Source organism: Carya illinoinensis, chromosome 3 (genome assembly GCF_018687715.1).
Source record: "Carya illinoinensis cultivar Pawnee chromosome 3, C.illinoinensisPawnee_v1, whole genome shotgun sequence".
Classification (NCBI taxonomy): domain Eukaryota; kingdom Viridiplantae; phylum Streptophyta; class Magnoliopsida; order Fagales; family Juglandaceae; genus Carya; species Carya illinoinensis.
Genome location: NC_056754.1, coordinates 9,330,746 through 9,348,368, shown reverse-complemented (window position 1 = coordinate 9,348,368; position 17,623 = coordinate 9,330,746). Strand labels below are relative to the sequence as shown.

Sequence of the window (17,623 nt, the reverse complement as noted above, 5' to 3'; positions counted from 1 at the left end):
AATGTGTATATTTGCTAGTTACCTTAATATTGTCCTTTGGAATATCTTCGGAAAAAGTAAAATATTTTAGTTATAATATATAAAAATAAATTTATAAATTAATGCGATTTAATGTGATATATTAAATTATAAAATTATTTTTATTATAAAGTAAATTTAATAGATCTCATAAACTCATATTAATTTATAATTTTGTTTTTTGGTATTTTAATGTAATCAAACAATTCTCATTCCCTAAACGAGTGTCGTTTATCATAATTTCCCTTATGATCCCAAATCTGGAGAATGTTATTATTGATAATTTGATACCCCCCTTTCGAACAAGAAGTAACCGTCATCTCTGTTACTGTCCCTTCCCCCAACTGTAAAGCCCATCACCGCTCACCCTTGAAACCCCAGTGAGGTCGCCCGACCCCCCACCAAACTCAGTCACCATGATGCTGGATCTAGGTCCGTTTTCAAGCGAGAACTTCGACGCGAAGAAATGGATAAACTCGGCGACTCAGAGCCGGCACCCGCAAGACTCGCTCGACAAGCACCTGGTCGATTTGGAGATGAAGCTACAGATGGTTTCCGAAGAGATCGCCGCCTCTCTCGAGGAGCAGAGCGCTTCCGCTCTCCTCCGCGTGCCACGTGCCAACCGTGACATCATCCGCCTCCGTGACGAGGCCGTCTCGCTCCGCTCGGCTGTTTCCGGAATCCTCCAGAAGCTCAAGAAGGTACCATTTGATAGATCTATGAATATCCCGATTGTTTGTGTTTGGTCGCTGAGATAAATGTGGCAATTCGGAAAAAATTGAAGTTTGAATTGCTAGATTTGTATCTTTTTTGTTGGGGGTATTGTTTTGTTACTGACGAAATGTGGGGACCTAAACGAGATTCGGGTTATAGATTTATGTTATTTGGCAATTGATAGTGTGGATATATTTGGTAGAAGTGTGCCTAGCACAACTATTTGAACCCACTTTCTCCTAACGGGTAAAGAAAATATGCGCGCTACGGATTTGTGTTTGGATCCTATGTTTAGCTTTGTTTAGCTTTGCATTGGCATTGAGGTGTTGGGGTTTTCATTATTCGGAAATTGAGAATATGCAAGTGTTACCAATATGCGGACTGCTCGTAGTGAAAATTGTGGCAATTCGGAGGAAATTGAAGTTTGCATGGTTAGATTTGCACTTTTTGGTGGTTAAGATGTGTCATTTTTGTTTGATTATAGTTGGGTGGTATTGTTTGGTTTCCGAGGAATGGGGTGACCTAAACCTGATTCAGGTTTCAAGTGTTAGATTTAAGTTATTTGCCAATTGAGAGTGCCTATACAAAAGCTTAACAGATTTGTGCTTGAATCTAGCTGTTCTGATTTGTTTTGGCATTGAGGTGTTGGGGTTTTCGCTATTTGGAATTTGAGAATATGCGAGTGTTATATGTAGCGAGGGTAATAAAACTATGCCTAGTTGAGATGACTTTCTAATAATAGGAAGAAAAAATCTATTTATCATCTTTTTATCATTCCATCATGTGACATTAGATGATAGGTTCACAAGTGAAATATAATAAATAGTTTCCAATCATCTAATAACATATCATGGGATGATAAGAATTGGAATGATGAGTAGCATTACTCTAATAGGAAATCTCAATGACCAACAACTTCCAATTATAAATTGAATTATGGTCGTGTGATTCTCCATTTGTAGCTAAAAAATGTGATTTTCAGATATATTATAAATTAGCATCTTCTCAGCATTAAATTTTCTGCACTTAAAGGAAAATAGTCCATCCAGTTCATCTGCTAAGTAAAATCTTTGTTAAACATCATGAGTGCGGCAGAATACTAGGGGATGATTGTTTACAAGATGGCTTTATTAAGGTTGTGATGTTTGATGTGGGTTCTTTGCTTGGGTTTGAGCAGTTCGATCCGATCCCATCAGTTTTCAGGTTGGGTTAATGAAGAAGATTGTTGATACGACATCATTGGCTTATAAGTTGCCCGTGTCAGGCATCTTTATTTTCGTTGGATGTAGTAGGTAATTTAGCATTACCATTCAGGTGTAAATATAGTGGGTGCAAAGCATGGGTTTGATTAACCTTGTTTGGTGAAGATGCCAGCAGCTTGGAAAAGGCTGCCAGAGGTCCTACCCATACCCTTCCCTAAAATCAGCTTACTATTGATCATCATCTATTTTTATTTTTTATCTTTTATTTGTTTTTCCCAATAGATAAGGCATTGTGTGTCCATGGCACACTTCTCGGTCTTGGTAAATGGTGATCTTGTGGGCTTCTTTATCACCTCTCTTATTTGTATTAATGATGGAGGCTTTGAGTAGAATAGTGTTGGTGGCAGTAGGGGGAGGATTTTTTTTTTTTTTTGGCTTTTTTGTGGGAGATTCATATGGCCCTACCACTATTTCTTACCTTTTGTTTGCAGATGATACCTTGATTTTATGCGAGGCAAATGCAGGACACATACAATCATTGAAGGTCATTTTACTTTGTTTTGAAGCTGTTTCCGAGTTGAAAATTAATCTTGGTAAGACAAAGAAGGTCGCGGTTGGGGATGTAAGTAACATTAGAGGTTTGGCTAACATCTTGGGTTGTGTGGTTTCTTCTTTGTAGTTGAAGCACCTTGGGCTTCCATTTGGGGCTTCTTTCAAAGCTAAGTCCATTTGGGAGGGGGTGTTGGAAAAATTTGAGCGTAGGTTGGCTGGGTGGAAAAGGTTGTATTTATCAAAAGGGGGGCGGATCACCCTTATTAAGAGTACCTTATCCAATTTTCCCACATATGACTTATCCTTATTCCCCCTTCCCGCTAGCATTGCAAATAGAATGGAGTGACTTCAACGGGATTTTTTATGGAGTGGAATAGGAGATGAGTTTAAGTTTCATTTAGTAGGTTGGGACAAGGTTTGTACCCCTTTGAGAGATGGTGGTTTGGGGGTATGGAATGTGAAGGCTTTCAATAAGGTATTACTAGGTAAATGGTTGTGGCATTATAACTATGAGAGGGGAGCCTTATGGAAAGGGGTGATTGACTTGAAGTATGGTAGTGAACCAAGCAGGCCCCGCCGGGGGGGGGGGGGGGTTGGGGGTTGGTGTTCAAAAGAGGGAAGGGGGGGCCTATGGAGTGGGGTTATGGAAGTTCATATGGAAAGGTTTGGGCTCTTTTGCTGGTAACACTCGGTTGTGCTTGGGGAATGGAAGTAGGATCAGCTTTTGGAACGATACGTGGGTGGGAGACACAGCTTTGAAGGATGCTTATCCCACATTTTTCAATGTTGCAAGAGAACAAGAAGCCATGGTGGCTAATCTATGGGTAATTCATCAAGGTTCACAAGAGTGGAACATTAGTCTTACTCGGGGATGCACATGATTGGGAAGTGAATATGCTGGTGGATTTTTTTAACCTGCTATATAGCACTTCTATTGCTACCAAAACTGAAGATGCGATGATATGGAAACCCTCTAGGAAAGGGAAATTCTCTGTACGTTCTTTTTATGATTCTATTATCAAGCAACAAGGGCATAATTTCCCTTGTAAGAACATTTGGAGGAGTAAAGCACCCACGAAGGCTGCTTTCTTTGTATGGACCGTAGCTTTGGGGAAGATATTGACTATTGATAATCTTAGAAAACGTGGCCTTATAATAACAGATTGGTGCTGTTTGTAATAACGGATTGGTGCTGTTTGTGTCGAAATAGTGGTGAAACAACAGACCATCTACTGTTACACTGGGTCTGCTAGAGATATCTGGAATTATTTTTTCAGCAAGATGGGAATAACATGGGTGATGCCGGGCAGGGTGGTTGAACTTTTACCATGCTGGAGAGGGCTCATTGAACTTTTAGCATGTATGGAAGATGGCTCCTATATGTATTTTTTGGTATATTTGGAGTGAACGAAATGAGAGACATTTTGAGGATAATGAATGTTCTTTGGAAGAGTTTAGGAGTTTTTCTGGAAGACTTTGTTTCCGTGGGCCATTGTTTTAGATTCGAATGGTCTCAGTTTTCATGATTTCCTTGCAATTGTTTCTAGTTCTTATATAGGTGTATGCTTTCGTATACCTCTAGTGTACTTGGGCTATGCCTATCTTTATATCAATGAAATATTTTATTACTTATAAAAAAAAATGTTTTTTTAAGTACTAGCGAGTGTTACGTGGATGTGGTGATGAAACTGATATATTGAGAACACAATGAGATAGTGTGAAGCTGTCAAATGTGGTTCACCTGTACAGAATATTTACTTTTGATGGCAATGCCAGGGTTCCAATAGACTTGATGTCCTATAGAAATTGCAGAGACCTGTGTCACACACTTTTATTTGGAATGCTGCACCCAAATTCAGAAGGCTTCACTGATACTCCAGGGAAATTAACTATCCAGTTAACACTGTCCTTATCATAGTTAATGCTTTTGGTATCGTTCTAGCGTTACACCGGTTGGTTGTACTTTCTGTGTTTGTTGTGTTCCTCATTATTATAAAAGCCTACTATATTCTATGTGAGCTTTCTTGCTGGATTGTCACAATTATGTCAAGGCCTATATAATGGGTACTGCAGTGGCATAGGGAGTGATGCTTATAAATTGGTTAGAAAAAAGAAAAGAAAAGTGTTGTGTATGAACTAATATTGAGAAGTGAAACTGTTGAAAATGACTTTCCATTGAGTTAGATATTTATTTTGGCGATCACTTTATGGAAAAGCTTGTTTTTTATATTTTTGTCTACATATGTTTCTATAAAATAAAATGTTATTTATAAAAAAGAAAATGTTAACATAAAATATTGGAAGTGGTCCTTCTGGCAGCTGGAAGGTATCATGTTTATCTAAGTATGTATGCACGATACAACTCTCTCTCTCTTTCTCAAGCATTTTGTTGTCATCATCTTCAGGCAGAGGGATCCTCCGCAGAATCTATATCTGCCCTTGCTAAAGTTGATACTGTCAAACAGAGAATGGAAGCAGCGTATGAAACCTTGCAGGTAAAGAAAAATCCTGGTTCTCGTATGTTTTAGTCACGGAGGCTCGTTTGGATTTAGAGAGTGTTTCATCTCATCTTATCTCATCATTACAACTTTTCCAAATTCCCACATAAAATATAATAAACAATTCAACTTTTTTAAATCCCAAAACAATAATAATATTAAAAAATAATATTCTAACAATATTTTATTTAACTTCCAACTTATATCTAAAACATTCTTATCTCATCTCTGAAACCAAATGAGTGTAGCACAGGAAGGTTGTTTGTTTGATTCGTTTGCATGTAATAACAGGATGCTGCTGGCTTAACACAATTAAGTTCAACTGTGGAGGATGTCTTTGCCAGTGGTGATCTTCCTCGGGCTGCAGACACCTTGGCGAATATGAGGCATTGCTTGTCTGCTGTTGGGGAGGTAAAATTTTTCTTTAGGCTTTTTAAATCATGTGGTGAGTTCAATACTCATGAAATTTCATGATTTGATCTCTTTTGACCCTTCATTTTAGGTTGCTGAATTTGCTAATGTTAGGAAGCAACTTGAGGTCTTAGAAGATAGATTAGATGCAATGGTGCAGCCTCGTCTAACAGATGCATTATCCAACCGCAAGGTCAGAATTTCCTTCAGAACCTTGTCTGTTTACTTGCTGTCTTCTGTTTTGCAGTTCACTCCACGTGTCTTACACAAAATAGATTATTTAAGGTATTATCACATGCTATTATTATGCAGGTTGATGTTGCCCAAGATTTGCGGGGAATACTCATTCGAATTGGAAGATTTAAGTCTTTAGAGCTACACTATTCAAAAGTTCACCTCAAGTCCATAAAGAAGCTCTGGGAAGATTTTGACTTAAAACAGCGACCTAATAAGCTGCCTAGTGAGAGGAATGAAGTGGAAAAGCTATCAAGTAGTAATGAGTTCCAATCAAGTTCACCTTCAATTTCATTCTCCAGTTGGTTGCCAACTTTTTATGATGAATTGCTTCTTTATCTTGAACAGGAATGGAAGTGGTATAGTTCATGCTTCTCAATGTTGAAATATTTTATGGCACCGTTCTTTGTTGAGATTTAAATAAAATGATTTTTTAAATTGTTACAAGTTGTCCTACATTCTTGAAGTAATGAAGTTTTCACAAACAGACTTTTGCCTCTAAACCTTGAAGTGATTAAGATATAATTTCCCCTCTTATCTCAATAATCATAGTTTTCTAACCTATATATTAATGTGTTGATGTGCATATCTATATATATATATGTGTGTGTGTGTGTCTTTGATTTTATATCTGTATAATGACGTCTCTTTCCTGGTTAACAAACAGACAATTGTAGTAGATTAATTGCCACAATGGGCATTGCACATTGAGAATACTTCAGAAGTCTTATTCATTCAGATTAGTTGTTGTTTCCTATATGGATTTCTTACTACATGCTTATTGCAGCTCGGAATGTGTTGCTTGATGTTCATACAAAAGATGTTGTTATTTTTCAGCTGTGGAATTTTAGCTTTCAACTTCTACTATTGTTTGCAGGTGTATGGTTGCTTTTCCAGATGATTATAAAACTCTTGTCCCGAAGCTACTAATCGAGACAATGGCTGCTGTAGGGTCGAGTTTTGTTTCTCGTATCAACCTTGCTACTGGAAATGCTGTTCCTGAAACAAAAGCATTAGCTAAAGGTTGTATCTGACATCTTCATAGTTTGTTGTTGAGGATCATAGTTATGCTTTTAAGTTTAAATGTTCTATATGATCTGATACTGTTCCTCGTATTAATCTTATTTATCCAAAAAAAAAAAAAAAAATCTGTTCCTCGTATTAATCTTAATAATGGCATGTGTGCCTAAACATTAATGGCATGTGGTAGTAATAAAGCCTGAGATTTTAAATTTGATTCCAAGTTGTGGTTAGATTTATTCCACGAATTGAATTAGCTTTTTTTCTTATTTTGAACTCAGGAACAGAATATCTGATCCTAACTTTCCTCTTTTGACTTCAGGTATTTTGGATAACCTATCTGGGGATATGCCAAAGGGTATTAAAATTCAGACTAAGCATCTGGAGACTCTGATTGAATTACACAATATGACGGGGACCTTTGCAAGGAATATTCAGCACTTGTTTTCAGAATCAGATCTCCGAGTTTTGATGGACACCTTGAAAGCACTGTATTTTCCTTATGATGCATTCAAAAAGAGGTGAAAATTTAAACTAAACTACAAAGATATTAACTTTGCAGTATAAGTGCATTTTATCATCCTTAAATTCCCATTATAGCTTCATCTCTGGATACGCATGGAGAACCCTGACAAATGTGATTACAGACGTCAGTATGAATATGATTGAGAAATTTTTAATATCGATGTTCTGTAATATACTATTTTCTACATTTATTTTATTCATTTTCTACATGATGATTTGAGTTTAGAACATTGGCTTTCAAGCAATGTAAATGTCTGCTAATTTCTCCATGAGTAATGCTAGATACAGTTGTAGAATGTGCAAGCGGCACGTAATCCTTTTGAAAAAGAGTGGGGCCCACTATTAAAAAATTATTTTTATTTTTATTTTATTTTTCATGTAGGTCCTGTATTTAATCACTTTTTTCAAAGGGATTGCGCAGCGCTTGTGCACTCAACGATTGCAAATATCATTTCTCTTTCTCCATACACCCAACTCTCTCTGATTTGCATTTGTTTTGCTTTAAATGTAATTAATTGGACAATGGATCCCAAGGTTTTTAATTTGTTAATTAATCATGAAATATGTGTTGCAGTTATGGACAGATGGAGCGTGCCATCCTCTCCTCTGAGATTGGAGCAGTGGATCTGAGGGGAGCAGTTACTCGCGGTGTGGGAGCCCAGGGAATTGAACTCAGTGAAACCGTTCGTAGAATGGAGGAATCTATTCCCCAAGTCATTGTACTTCTTGAAGCAGCTGTTGAGAGGTGTATCAGCTTTACTGGTGGTTCTGAGGCTGATGAGCTAATTCTTGCACTTGATGACATAATGTTACAGTACATTTCTACCCTCCAAGAAACACTTAAATCTTTAAGAGTTGTCTGTGGAGTGGATCATGGTGTTGATGGTGTTGGTTTAAAGAAGGAGACGGGATCAGACAAAAAGGACGGAAATCAAAATGTACGCAAAGTTGACTTGATCTCCAATGAGGAGGAGTGGTCGATTGTCCAAGGGGCTTTGCAGATCCTCACAGTTGCAGATTGTTTAACAAGCAGGTCTTCTGTCTTAGAAGCTTCCTTGAGAGCTACACTTGCTAGGTTGAGCACAAGTTTGTCTCTTTCAGTATTTGGTTCAAGTCTGGACCAAAATCAGTCACATTTTGTCAGTGATCATGGAACTGGGGAGTTGTCTTTGGGTGGAAGAGCTGCCTTGGATGTGGCAGCTGTGCGGCTCGTTGATGTTCCCGAGAAGGCCAGGAAACTCTTTAATCTTTTAAATCAGGTAGAGATATTTTCTTCCTTCAATTTGCTAGGGAAATCTGGATGTTAATGTCATACCTGAGATCTTTTTTTTTTTCAATAATCTTAAGCATAAAACATAATTTTCATTTTGTTCTGTGGATAAAAATGAAGACAATGGAACATAGAGACGAGGCTATAAAACTACTGGATTAAAAATACACTTTGTACCCTCAAAATATCATGGGTTGTTTACCTATAAAAAACTGTCATGGGTTGTGCACTTTGTAGCTGAAGGGTGCAATGTGTGAAGGGAAATGGCGGTCAAGATTGTGCATTATCATCTATTTTTCATCCATCTTAATGGCTGGAAGTCGATGAGAATGCAAAGTATAAGTCTTTTGTAGCTGGAGGGTGCAATGTGTTAGTTTTGATAATTTAGAATGAACGTGCAAGACCCCTGGTAGTTTGATAGTGTGAAGTGTATTATCTTAAAAAATAAAGAAAAAAACTTAGGAAAAAAGGCCGAGGAAAAGACACCTTAAAAGAAAAGGAGAAGGAAACAAAATTAGCAAGCAACTAAAGTATCTAAGCATTTGATACGAAGCTAAAATAAAACTATATTTTAACTTGACAATCTCTGCGAAACTAAAATAAAACTATATATATACGTATATTTCTTTTTTTTTATAAGTAAGAAAAAATGATTGATCCTCATTATCAGGCAAGGCCCAAGTACACACGCGGTATACTCTATAATGAGGACCAATAATTTTTTCTTACTTACAAAAAAAAAAAAAAAACTATATTTTAACCGGGCAATCTCATATTATTTATTCTTTATTTTTCGTAATTTTTGTTTTTTTTTAGACCATAAATGTTAGCCTCATTTTTTCTTTGCTTGTACCCTCCCAATGTCTCCATTTTTTAAAAAAAATTTTCTTTGGCTTGGAATTTTTCTTTTTCCCTTCTCACGTATAGTTATATTATCTCTTGTTGCCTTGCAGTCTAAAGATCCCCGATTCCATTCACTTCCACTTGCATCTCAGAGGGTTGCAGCATTTGTTGATGCGGTGAATGAACTTGTATATGATGTCCTCATATCTAAAGTACGGCAACGCCTCAGTGATGTATCTCGTTTGCCAATTTGGGCGTCCATTGAGGAACAAAGTGCTTTCCCTCTTCCAACCTTCAGTGCATACCCCCAGTCCTATGTAACCAGTGTTGGTGAATATCTATTAACGCTACCCCAGCAGTTGGAGCCACTTGCTGAGGGCATCTCCAACAATGATGCAAACAATGATGAGGCACAGCTTTTTGCGACAGAATGGATGTTCAAGGTAAACAATCAAATACCAAATAGAAAAAGTTGTTAATCTCGTTGCAAAAACTGTTATGAGCAGTTGAGCATCTTTGTTGTTCTTGATTATTGTTTTTAAATGTTTGACTTGTAAATAAATGTGGATGTAGTATCAAATTGGTTCGAACCTAAATATATGGGTGCCATTTGGGAACCTGGGCGATGTGGATAGTCTGATTGGCTTAAAGTTCCTGTTTCTTGTTTTTTTTTTTATTTGATTATTGCAAAGAAAACAGTAATTCCTATAAATAGGACACCAGTATGCTTTTCTCAGCGATCAGTTGGTGGGTTTTCACTTGAAGTTGAACTTCAAAAGGTTGGGCACCAAACCCTGACCCCAGTAACTTCTGGACTGACCTCAATTATTCAGATTATAATCAGATAATCTTGGCCTAGGTGGTTCATGCATGTACACGATGCCTTGATATGGTACTTTAGAACCCACTTGATGCGTTGAAGCTTGGTTAAAAGTCACTCCCATATATTTTGTTCTGATAATTATTCTTCGTCTTGGAACACAATTCTTTGATATTATGCCTGCACATGAACTTACTGGACCAACTTGCCTGTGGGTGTTGTTTCTTCTGTATTATAGGTTGCAGAGGGTGCAACTGCGCTTTACATGGACCAATTGCGGGGAATTCAGTACATATCAGATCGTGGAGCCCAACAGCTATCAGTGGATATCGAGTATCTTAGTAATGTCCTTTCTGCGCTATCAATGCCAATCCCCCTGGTCATTGCCACATTCCACACTTGCCTTTCTACCCCAAGAGAGCAGCTGAAAGATCTTCTGAAGTCAGATTCAGGAAACCAGCTTGATCTTCCAACAGCAAACCTTGTGTGTAAGATGCGGCGTGTAAGTTTAGATTAGTGAAGATTCCTTTTCTGAGAAAATTTTCCATGTCAAAATTGGATGAACTTGCCTTTGTTCTGGGATGCTATTATTTTGATCTCTATATTACGGAAGAAATGAAAGCTCGAAGCTGGAGCCTATCTTTTGCATTCAAAATTATAAGCTCTAAATTGTATCACTTTATGAGATTAAAAATGCGAGAAGCTTTTGTTTACTGTATTATAATCACATGCCTGGTTAAAAATTCTTGAAAAGTTTGAGCGGGTTGTGGTTGTACAGTAACTAATTGGTCCAACTACTACCGTCAATGTTAATGCTGAAGGATTTTTGTGACGCATTATGATCGCATGTTTTGAAGCTAAAAGTGCCTGTGAGCAGGCAATCTTGTTAGTTCAGAGTTAGTTAATTAAGTTTTTGTGCATTTGGCATATATTAAGAGGAAAATGATGAAGAAATGTGTTCTGAACTTCTAAGGGAGGAATTCAGAGCAGGATAGTAGTTCTTAAGCAAATTGGGCAAAATTATGAAAAGAGAATGAATCAGTCTCCTTCAGAGGCAGCTTCACACGGTTAATAGGTCCTGTTTGCTCCTTTTCCTCAATTAAAAAAAATAAAACACCATTTGTATATTTAGAATATCTATGAATATATATGAATAATAATGAAATAATTTTAGTTAAGATGTTTTATTAGATTTTAAAAAATGAGTGAGAATTGAATACAAATTTTATGAAGTTAACAAATTGTTTAAATATAATTTTTGTTTGGAAATTTGAAATAGTATTTTTCTTATTTGAAAGTTTAAGTTGGTAGTGATTAAATAATGATTAAAGGATAATGATGGATTTACCACCTACTAGCACCCGTTCACTACTCTATTTTTTTAACTTTGTTTCTTTACAGTCACATCACTTCTCCACTTCTCAGCACTCATCCTTTTGAGTACTTAAATTTTTTTTTACTTAGTAGTTAAAGAAAATGACTTAGTGAAAGTATATATTTTGTTAATTTTTTCCTAATGATTAAGGATGTACTTAAAAGAAAATAAAAATAAAAATTCCAAATACACTATAGAATAGTAAACGATGGTAGGAGATAGTAAGCTGCCTATCATTATCCACATGCCAAACCATCCATAACGAATTGCACTGTTACTATCACATATTCCTGATCCAACACTACTTCACTTACTGCATAAATGTCAATCTAATAATTTTATTTTGATAAGTAAATGTCAATCTAATAATTTACAGTATCAGAAAATTCATATATTGCCAAAATAATATTATTAGCTGGTCAATTGCAGACAAGCATTGCACCTGTACACCCCGATTCCAGATGCAATTGTATTTGGTTTTCTCATTTCCTGTATTCTTTGGATACAAGTAGTTCCAAAAGCAGCCACTATTCAATAAACGTCTATTTCCCCTGCACAAACCATTCCTTAGCATAAATTGTCTACTTGCTAGCAACAATCTGGCCATCAAGGCTCACCAGATTTTTTTTTTTTTTTTAATAAGAATCAAGGCTCACCAGATTACCTACCTCATCCTGCAAACTAAATAGAAACAAGCTATATTCTGTAGATTGTAATTTTTGGTTACCTCCAGGAACCCACAACATAGCATCCCAGCCCACTGAAGTAGTGTCTCATGCATGTGGAAACAACATTTCTTTTAATGAACAACTCTGCAAACACAGTAATTACTTATACCTGTCGGATCCGAATAACTCCAAAACTCGCCCCAAAACTGTCAAACAAGTAGCAATGTTTGAATATGAATATAATATATTGATTTACTGCCCACCTATATCTATTTCCCTTAATAAATGCTCGTTCATCGCACACTGCATGCACCTATTTCTATTGTCGCTCATGAAGGCAGGGCCTTTGGACCCATTGACGATCAAAGTCTTTAAAAAAAAAAAAAAAATAGCGAAGTGATTACCTCGTCTGGATAGTCTGCAAGTGATTACCTTGTAGGCATGAGTAAATATGGATTAAGTCAATTTAACGACCAGGAATAAGGAGAACGAAATCTGACTAGAAAATATCAATCTATGGGAGTTGTGTTGATAGAAATAGGTCTAATTGTTACCTCAAACAAGAGGAAAACACCATCTCTCTCAGCAGCAGTGTCACTCATGCAAATAATTTTTGCATCCGACCACTTAAAATACTGAGACCAAAGTCTATAGCCCAGGATGACTACCAAAAAATAGGTGAGATGGTAGACTTTCAGAGACAGATACGCCAAAAATAGAAGAATTCAAAAAAAGCATAAAATATATTATAAAATCAGATTCAACAATGAAGTCATACCTACCTGAACCCGTTTCTCCATTAATACTATTGATGAAAGGGAGATGGTATAGTCTCAACAAAGCTGTGAGATAGGAAAAAATAGTTTCACCCATGATGACAAGATAACTCATTCCTCAAACACGTTCATAAAAGTTTCAAGAGTAAAAAATCTACCTCTTTAAATTTTAAAGCTCAGACATATGTCGACAAATCGACTAATACAGGCGAACTGGACTTCTAGGTGATCTTCTGTGACCACGCCTAACAGGTGAACGTGACCTGCTCCGATCACGGTACCTATCCCTGCCTCCTTCTCTGCCATTCCTGGACCTACGATCCATCTCTCTCCCTCCATCCCGACTACCTCTAACATTCCCATCTCTTGACCTATCACGATCTTGGTCTCGTTCTCTGTATCTATCCCGCTCCCTGTCTCGATCACGATCGTGATACCTGTCCCTATCACCCGAACCACTTCTCCTCTCATTATCCTTCTCCCTCTGCTTCCTCCGCTCTTCTGCTTCTTTCTCTCTAGCCAATCTTTCCTCTTCCCTTGCCTTCTCTTTAGCTTCCTGGAATACAAGTCATGCTCTTTCATCACAAAAAAAGGATTAAATAAATCTCTTCCACAAACTTATTTTGAGAGAGTTTCTCACCTTGTACTCAGCGATGAAATCTCGGACCATGCCATAGCCAATGTGCTGCTTCCCTGTGACGTGAGATTGGGTTCTCTCAGCAGCATCATTTGCTACTAGAAAAGAGCCACAGGTCTCGCATAGAGCCATCTTTTTTTCCTGTGCAAGCATTAGCACTTTATCATTTTGGGGTTCCTGGGTCAAGGCTGTCTTCTCAGCATTTAGCATCTCCACCTATAAAAGAAAGTTAACCAAAAATCTCGACATTAAACACCCAGAAACCTCAATCTGATGCAGCTTAGAAATGTTGGGACCAAAAATTTGAATTTTTCTACAATTGGGGAATCTGACGAATGCGATAAGAAAATAACATGGAGGGAATTAAAGCATTGATTAGAAAGTAAAAGTTGACTTTCTGGAATTATTTGGGAGTGCTTTATCTGTCTGTCTTTCTGTTTGGTCAATGCTGGTAACCCAAGAGTCTAAATACTTGGTTTTGATGATTAACAAAACACATCAACATCACCTTTCTCATGAGTGCTTCAGCTTCATCAACCTTCCCAGCTTCACCAAGGGCCTCTACTTGTTCCAGCAGGTTCTTTATTTTTTCTTCCAGCAAAGAGAACTGTTCAGATTTTTCAGCTGATAGTGGAGGTGCTGGGGTGGGTTCCACCTCTTGAGCAAGGCGAGAACGCCCACGCCTAACTCTTCTATCCAAGTCCATCACCTACAATAGGGCAAGTACTATGATGGAATTATAGACTTTTTTTGGGGGGAGGGGGGGTCGTGGAAAGAATATTTGGCACCCACCAATTTTTCACAAAACTGAGCAAGTTCAGCTTCAAATTTTGGCACATATGCATCATGTCTTGGAGACTTCTCAAAACTAGAGCCACCAAAATATAAAACAACCATTAATGCCCAGAAATACAGAAATATAATTGAAGAATCATATTATAACAAAGAAAAAATATTATTGCGGGTTGTGAGCTAAAATGATGCACAAACTACAAAAGACCCAACAAATTGAGTGAGAAGTACAAATCTAATATGTAAGACGCGCATTTACAGGTACCACAGACACAGCAGTTGCCAAAAATACAGACAGCAATGACCACCAACATCTTCTGCACTTTAAAATCTTAAAATTTCAGCTATTAAGAGGAAAATGTTGTCTTACTGTGAATATTCAGCGCTTTCCACGGTAAGATACAACAGATAGCTGGATACATAATAATTTATAGCTATACAGACAGCCAACATTGCCAAGACAACATAAAATAACCATTTGCTAATAGTAAATTGTAAACATTTTTCCTTCTCCAATAAATGAAATGCTCAAAATACAGATCCAATAATGTGTAAAACCTCTGCCACTGAAAACTATATAGCAGCCATATAAAAGGTTGCATGAATTGGGCAGTTGTATCTGAACTAGGTGACTGAGCAGAATTAACATAAGGCATATTCTCAAAACTCGACCGAATCAGAAATATGGTTGTTGGGCTAGCGGGGATGAAGGGGAACATGGCCATTTTGTTTTGGCACCAGATTAATGAAAACATAATAGGAAACCGTACTCAAAATACAGAACTACATACGAGAAAACTTGTAATGGCATCCCTCAGGCCTTGATGCAAAAATTTTTATGATTTATACAAATAGTGAATTGGATTTTAATTTTTTCAATCGCTCGGCCTATATAGTGATACAGTCAATGTCGTGTAAATTCACAATAAATATTAGAAAAGAACCCCCAATTGATAGCTTCATCTTTAAAGAGAAAATATAAATTAAACTTGTCAAAACCTGTTAATACTCTTGAATTAATGGCCTACAAGAGATAGATTTCAATAACTATCTCTAATAAGCCCAAATATTATAAATATGCTACATTCCCTTTTTTGAAATTACCTAGGGCTTTATAATGAGCTAAAAATTATATCTTAATCACTTGATAAGGAAAAGCTGACAGATTCCACTTAATCAAGAAACTTACTTTTCTTAAAAAAAATTATTAATTAGGAATTTCTTAAAAAAGGCAAAATGCATAGCCCAAGTACATTGGACGTATACAAGTAACACATAATTAGAAATAGAAAAAGATACAAGAAAATCAGTGGAAACTCAGCCCATTAAAATCTAGAGAGGCAGCCCAATGGAACAGAGGACTTGTAGTAAATATGCATATGGAAGCATGGAAATAATATTTGCCTTTAAACATGAAATTTCACATGACCCACATTCTAAGCACTTAAAACACGATCCAAATAAACAGCCCGTTATTAATTTGATGATTTAGAAGAATAATTTATTCTCCGCTTCTTGCATGTATCTGATCATAATGCTAGACCGGTTACCTCGAAAACGAAAAAACCAGCAACAGCTTAGCATACCATGTAAGGCAAATCTATGTTCCATCCTACACCACCCATAAGCAGCAAACGTAATCATATAAATACAAGATCCATTGTCTCAACATAAACTGGTCGTTCTGATCAAGCGTTAAAAAACTTTAAGATCCAAGAAAGCTCGCTGTCACAATATATAATCAAATGTTTCACAGCTTAACGACAATACATTTGACAACCAAATAAGTACTTTCTGATTGCATGAATCATGAACACATACAATGTAAGCCCGGCAAGAAAATGCAAACAACAGTTCATAACTAACAGTTCAAATTAATAACCTTTCTTTCAGCTTTGGATCATGTATTCTAGGGCAAGGTCCTGCAACAAAAGCACAACAGGAAATAATTAGTCAAATCTTGAACTCAGCAAACATAAAAACAAACGCTCCAATTGGATGTTGATAAATATAGCAAAAGAAATTAAACCAAAATTTGGGAAGCCGAGTAACTAAAACATTTTCGCCACTGAGCCAAACAAACACGATTAGCTATATTAAATTAGAAGACTCGACACAGCAAACACATTCTTTCAAAGATTCTAGTTATTCTCCATTTCATTACCGAGTGTTCTCATCAATTAAACAGGGGCAAAACTTTAACTCAAGCAATCACAAGTAAATTAATATTCTCCTCTTTTCCTGTGTTTTCTCAGCAAAAAAAGGGAATCTCACACTAGGCGAAATCAGGGAGAGATTTCATTTCGGCTCACCTAGATCGCTCCGCGTATTGACGAAGAGATCATGCGGGCAAAATCGAACCATATAGCAAGCACAAACCTCCTTATCATCCCAAGTTATCTCCTTGAATCCCTTTCTCTCTTCCTCCGTCAAATTACGAGCTAAAAAATTGGCCAAAAGCAAACCAAAAAGATAAAAAGTGAAATCAAGATCCACCCTTTGATGTACATATTTAATTAAATCAGAATAATAAAAAACAAAATTACAGCCCTAATGAACCAAAAATTTCATATAAGCATCAAATAACAGATAATCAGGGGGATACTTAAATCATTGAATAAACGGGATTTAGGGTTTAGAGGGTAATACTTGCACCCATTAGTTCATCAAGCAGAGCTCTCTGAGCGTCCATGGCTAAGGGAGCGTTTTAAGTAAGACTGATGGAATTGCACACTCAGAGCGGGTTTTAGGGTTTTCTTAAGAGCATTAGCAATGGTTTCTTTATCTTCATATGTAAAATTATATGTTTTGAAGATTGATTTTGAATATGAAGAAAAATTCCTACATTGGATTATGTATTTTTTGATCAAATAATAATAAAATAATAAAGAGAGAGAAGAGAAAAAAGAAAAGAGAGAAAAGAGAGAGTTGGGAGGAGAGAGAAAAAACAATAAAATAATGTTTGAAGAATGAAAAGGACATCTTCAAACATGAATAACCACTTTTCATAGTTATTTAAAATTATGAAGATAAATAAATCAATGTAGATGAAATTGTGGCAAGTTTATTCAAATTTGACTTCAAAAATAAAGATGAATAAACCATTGCTAATGCTCTAAGAATTGGGGGATTTTGTGGCGTTTGGGGGCTCCGTGGGACGCAGTGACTATTCCTATTTTGTGGGTCAAGGATTTTCCTATACTGGTGCAAGGAGATTCTTATCCCAGGATTGTTTTATTTCTTTGCAATTTTTTTTAATTTATTTACA

General features: G+C 36.6%; 2 protein-coding genes across 23 annotated transcripts; one reads left to right on the top strand and one right to left on the bottom strand.

The window, feature by feature from the left end:
* The first annotated feature begins 307 nt into the window (after positions 1-307).
* Positions 308-10,762, top strand: LOC122303119 (conserved oligomeric Golgi complex subunit 7). Its single transcript, XM_043114731.1, has 10 exons — positions 308-719; positions 4,892-4,981; positions 5,276-5,395; positions 5,487-5,588; positions 5,708-5,988; positions 6,507-6,652; positions 6,972-7,170; positions 7,749-8,433; positions 9,398-9,730; positions 10,346-10,762. Exons 1-10 carry the CDS (start codon positions 435-437, stop codon positions 10,622-10,624), a joined length of 2,520 nt encoding a protein of 839 aa, XP_042970665.1. The 5' UTR covers positions 308-434; the 3' UTR covers positions 10,625-10,762.
* Positions 10,763-11,792: 1,030 nt separating this feature from the next.
* Positions 11,793-17,525, bottom strand: LOC122303118 (luc7-like protein 3). Of its 22 annotated transcripts, XR_006240617.1 has the most exons (11): positions 17,005-17,154; positions 16,668-16,796; positions 16,238-16,277; positions 14,356-14,431; positions 14,072-14,272; positions 13,567-13,779; positions 13,085-13,482; positions 12,705-12,992; positions 12,555-12,582; positions 12,210-12,294; positions 11,793-12,033 (listed from the first exon to the last, which is right to left on the bottom strand). XR_006240617.1 is itself a non-coding variant. In XM_043114730.1 (9 exons), exons 2-8 carry the CDS (start codon positions 17,045-17,047, stop codon positions 13,126-13,128), a joined length of 1,059 nt encoding a protein of 352 aa, XP_042970664.1. In that variant the 5' UTR covers positions 17,048-17,118; positions 17,477-17,525; the 3' UTR covers positions 11,793-12,992; positions 13,085-13,125. The 22 variants fall into 22 exon arrangements, 2 of the variants coding, with proteins under 2 accessions (XP_042970664.1, XP_042970663.1); XR_006240615.1 differs by having other exon boundaries at positions 12,555-12,992; XR_006240612.1 differs by having other exon boundaries at positions 11,793-12,356.
* Positions 17,526-17,623: the final 98 nt, after the last annotated feature.

Coding starts and splice junctions, on each gene's coding strand:
- LOC122303118 (XM_043114730.1), bottom strand. CDS start 17,047: ATGGACGCTCAGAGAGCTCTGCTTGATGAACTAATGGGTGCAA. Junction 14,432..16,237: donor GATCCAAAGCTGAAAGAAAG/GTTATTAATTTG, acceptor TGGTGGCTCTAG/TTTTGAGAAGTCTCCAAGAC. Junction 14,273..14,355: donor CTCAGTTTTGTGAAAAATTG/GTGGGTGCCAAA, acceptor GCCCTATTGTAG/GTGATGGACTTGGATAGAAG.
- LOC122303119 (XM_043114731.1), top strand. CDS start 435: ATGATGCTGGATCTAGGTCCGTTTTCAAGCGAGAACTTCGACGCGAAG. Junction 5,396..5,486: donor GCTTGTCTGCTGTTGGGGAG/GTAAAATTTTTC, acceptor CCTTCATTTTAG/GTTGCTGAATTTGCTAATGT. Junction 8,434..9,397: donor TCTTTAATCTTTTAAATCAG/GTAGAGATATTT, acceptor GTTGCCTTGCAG/TCTAAAGATCCCCGATTCCA.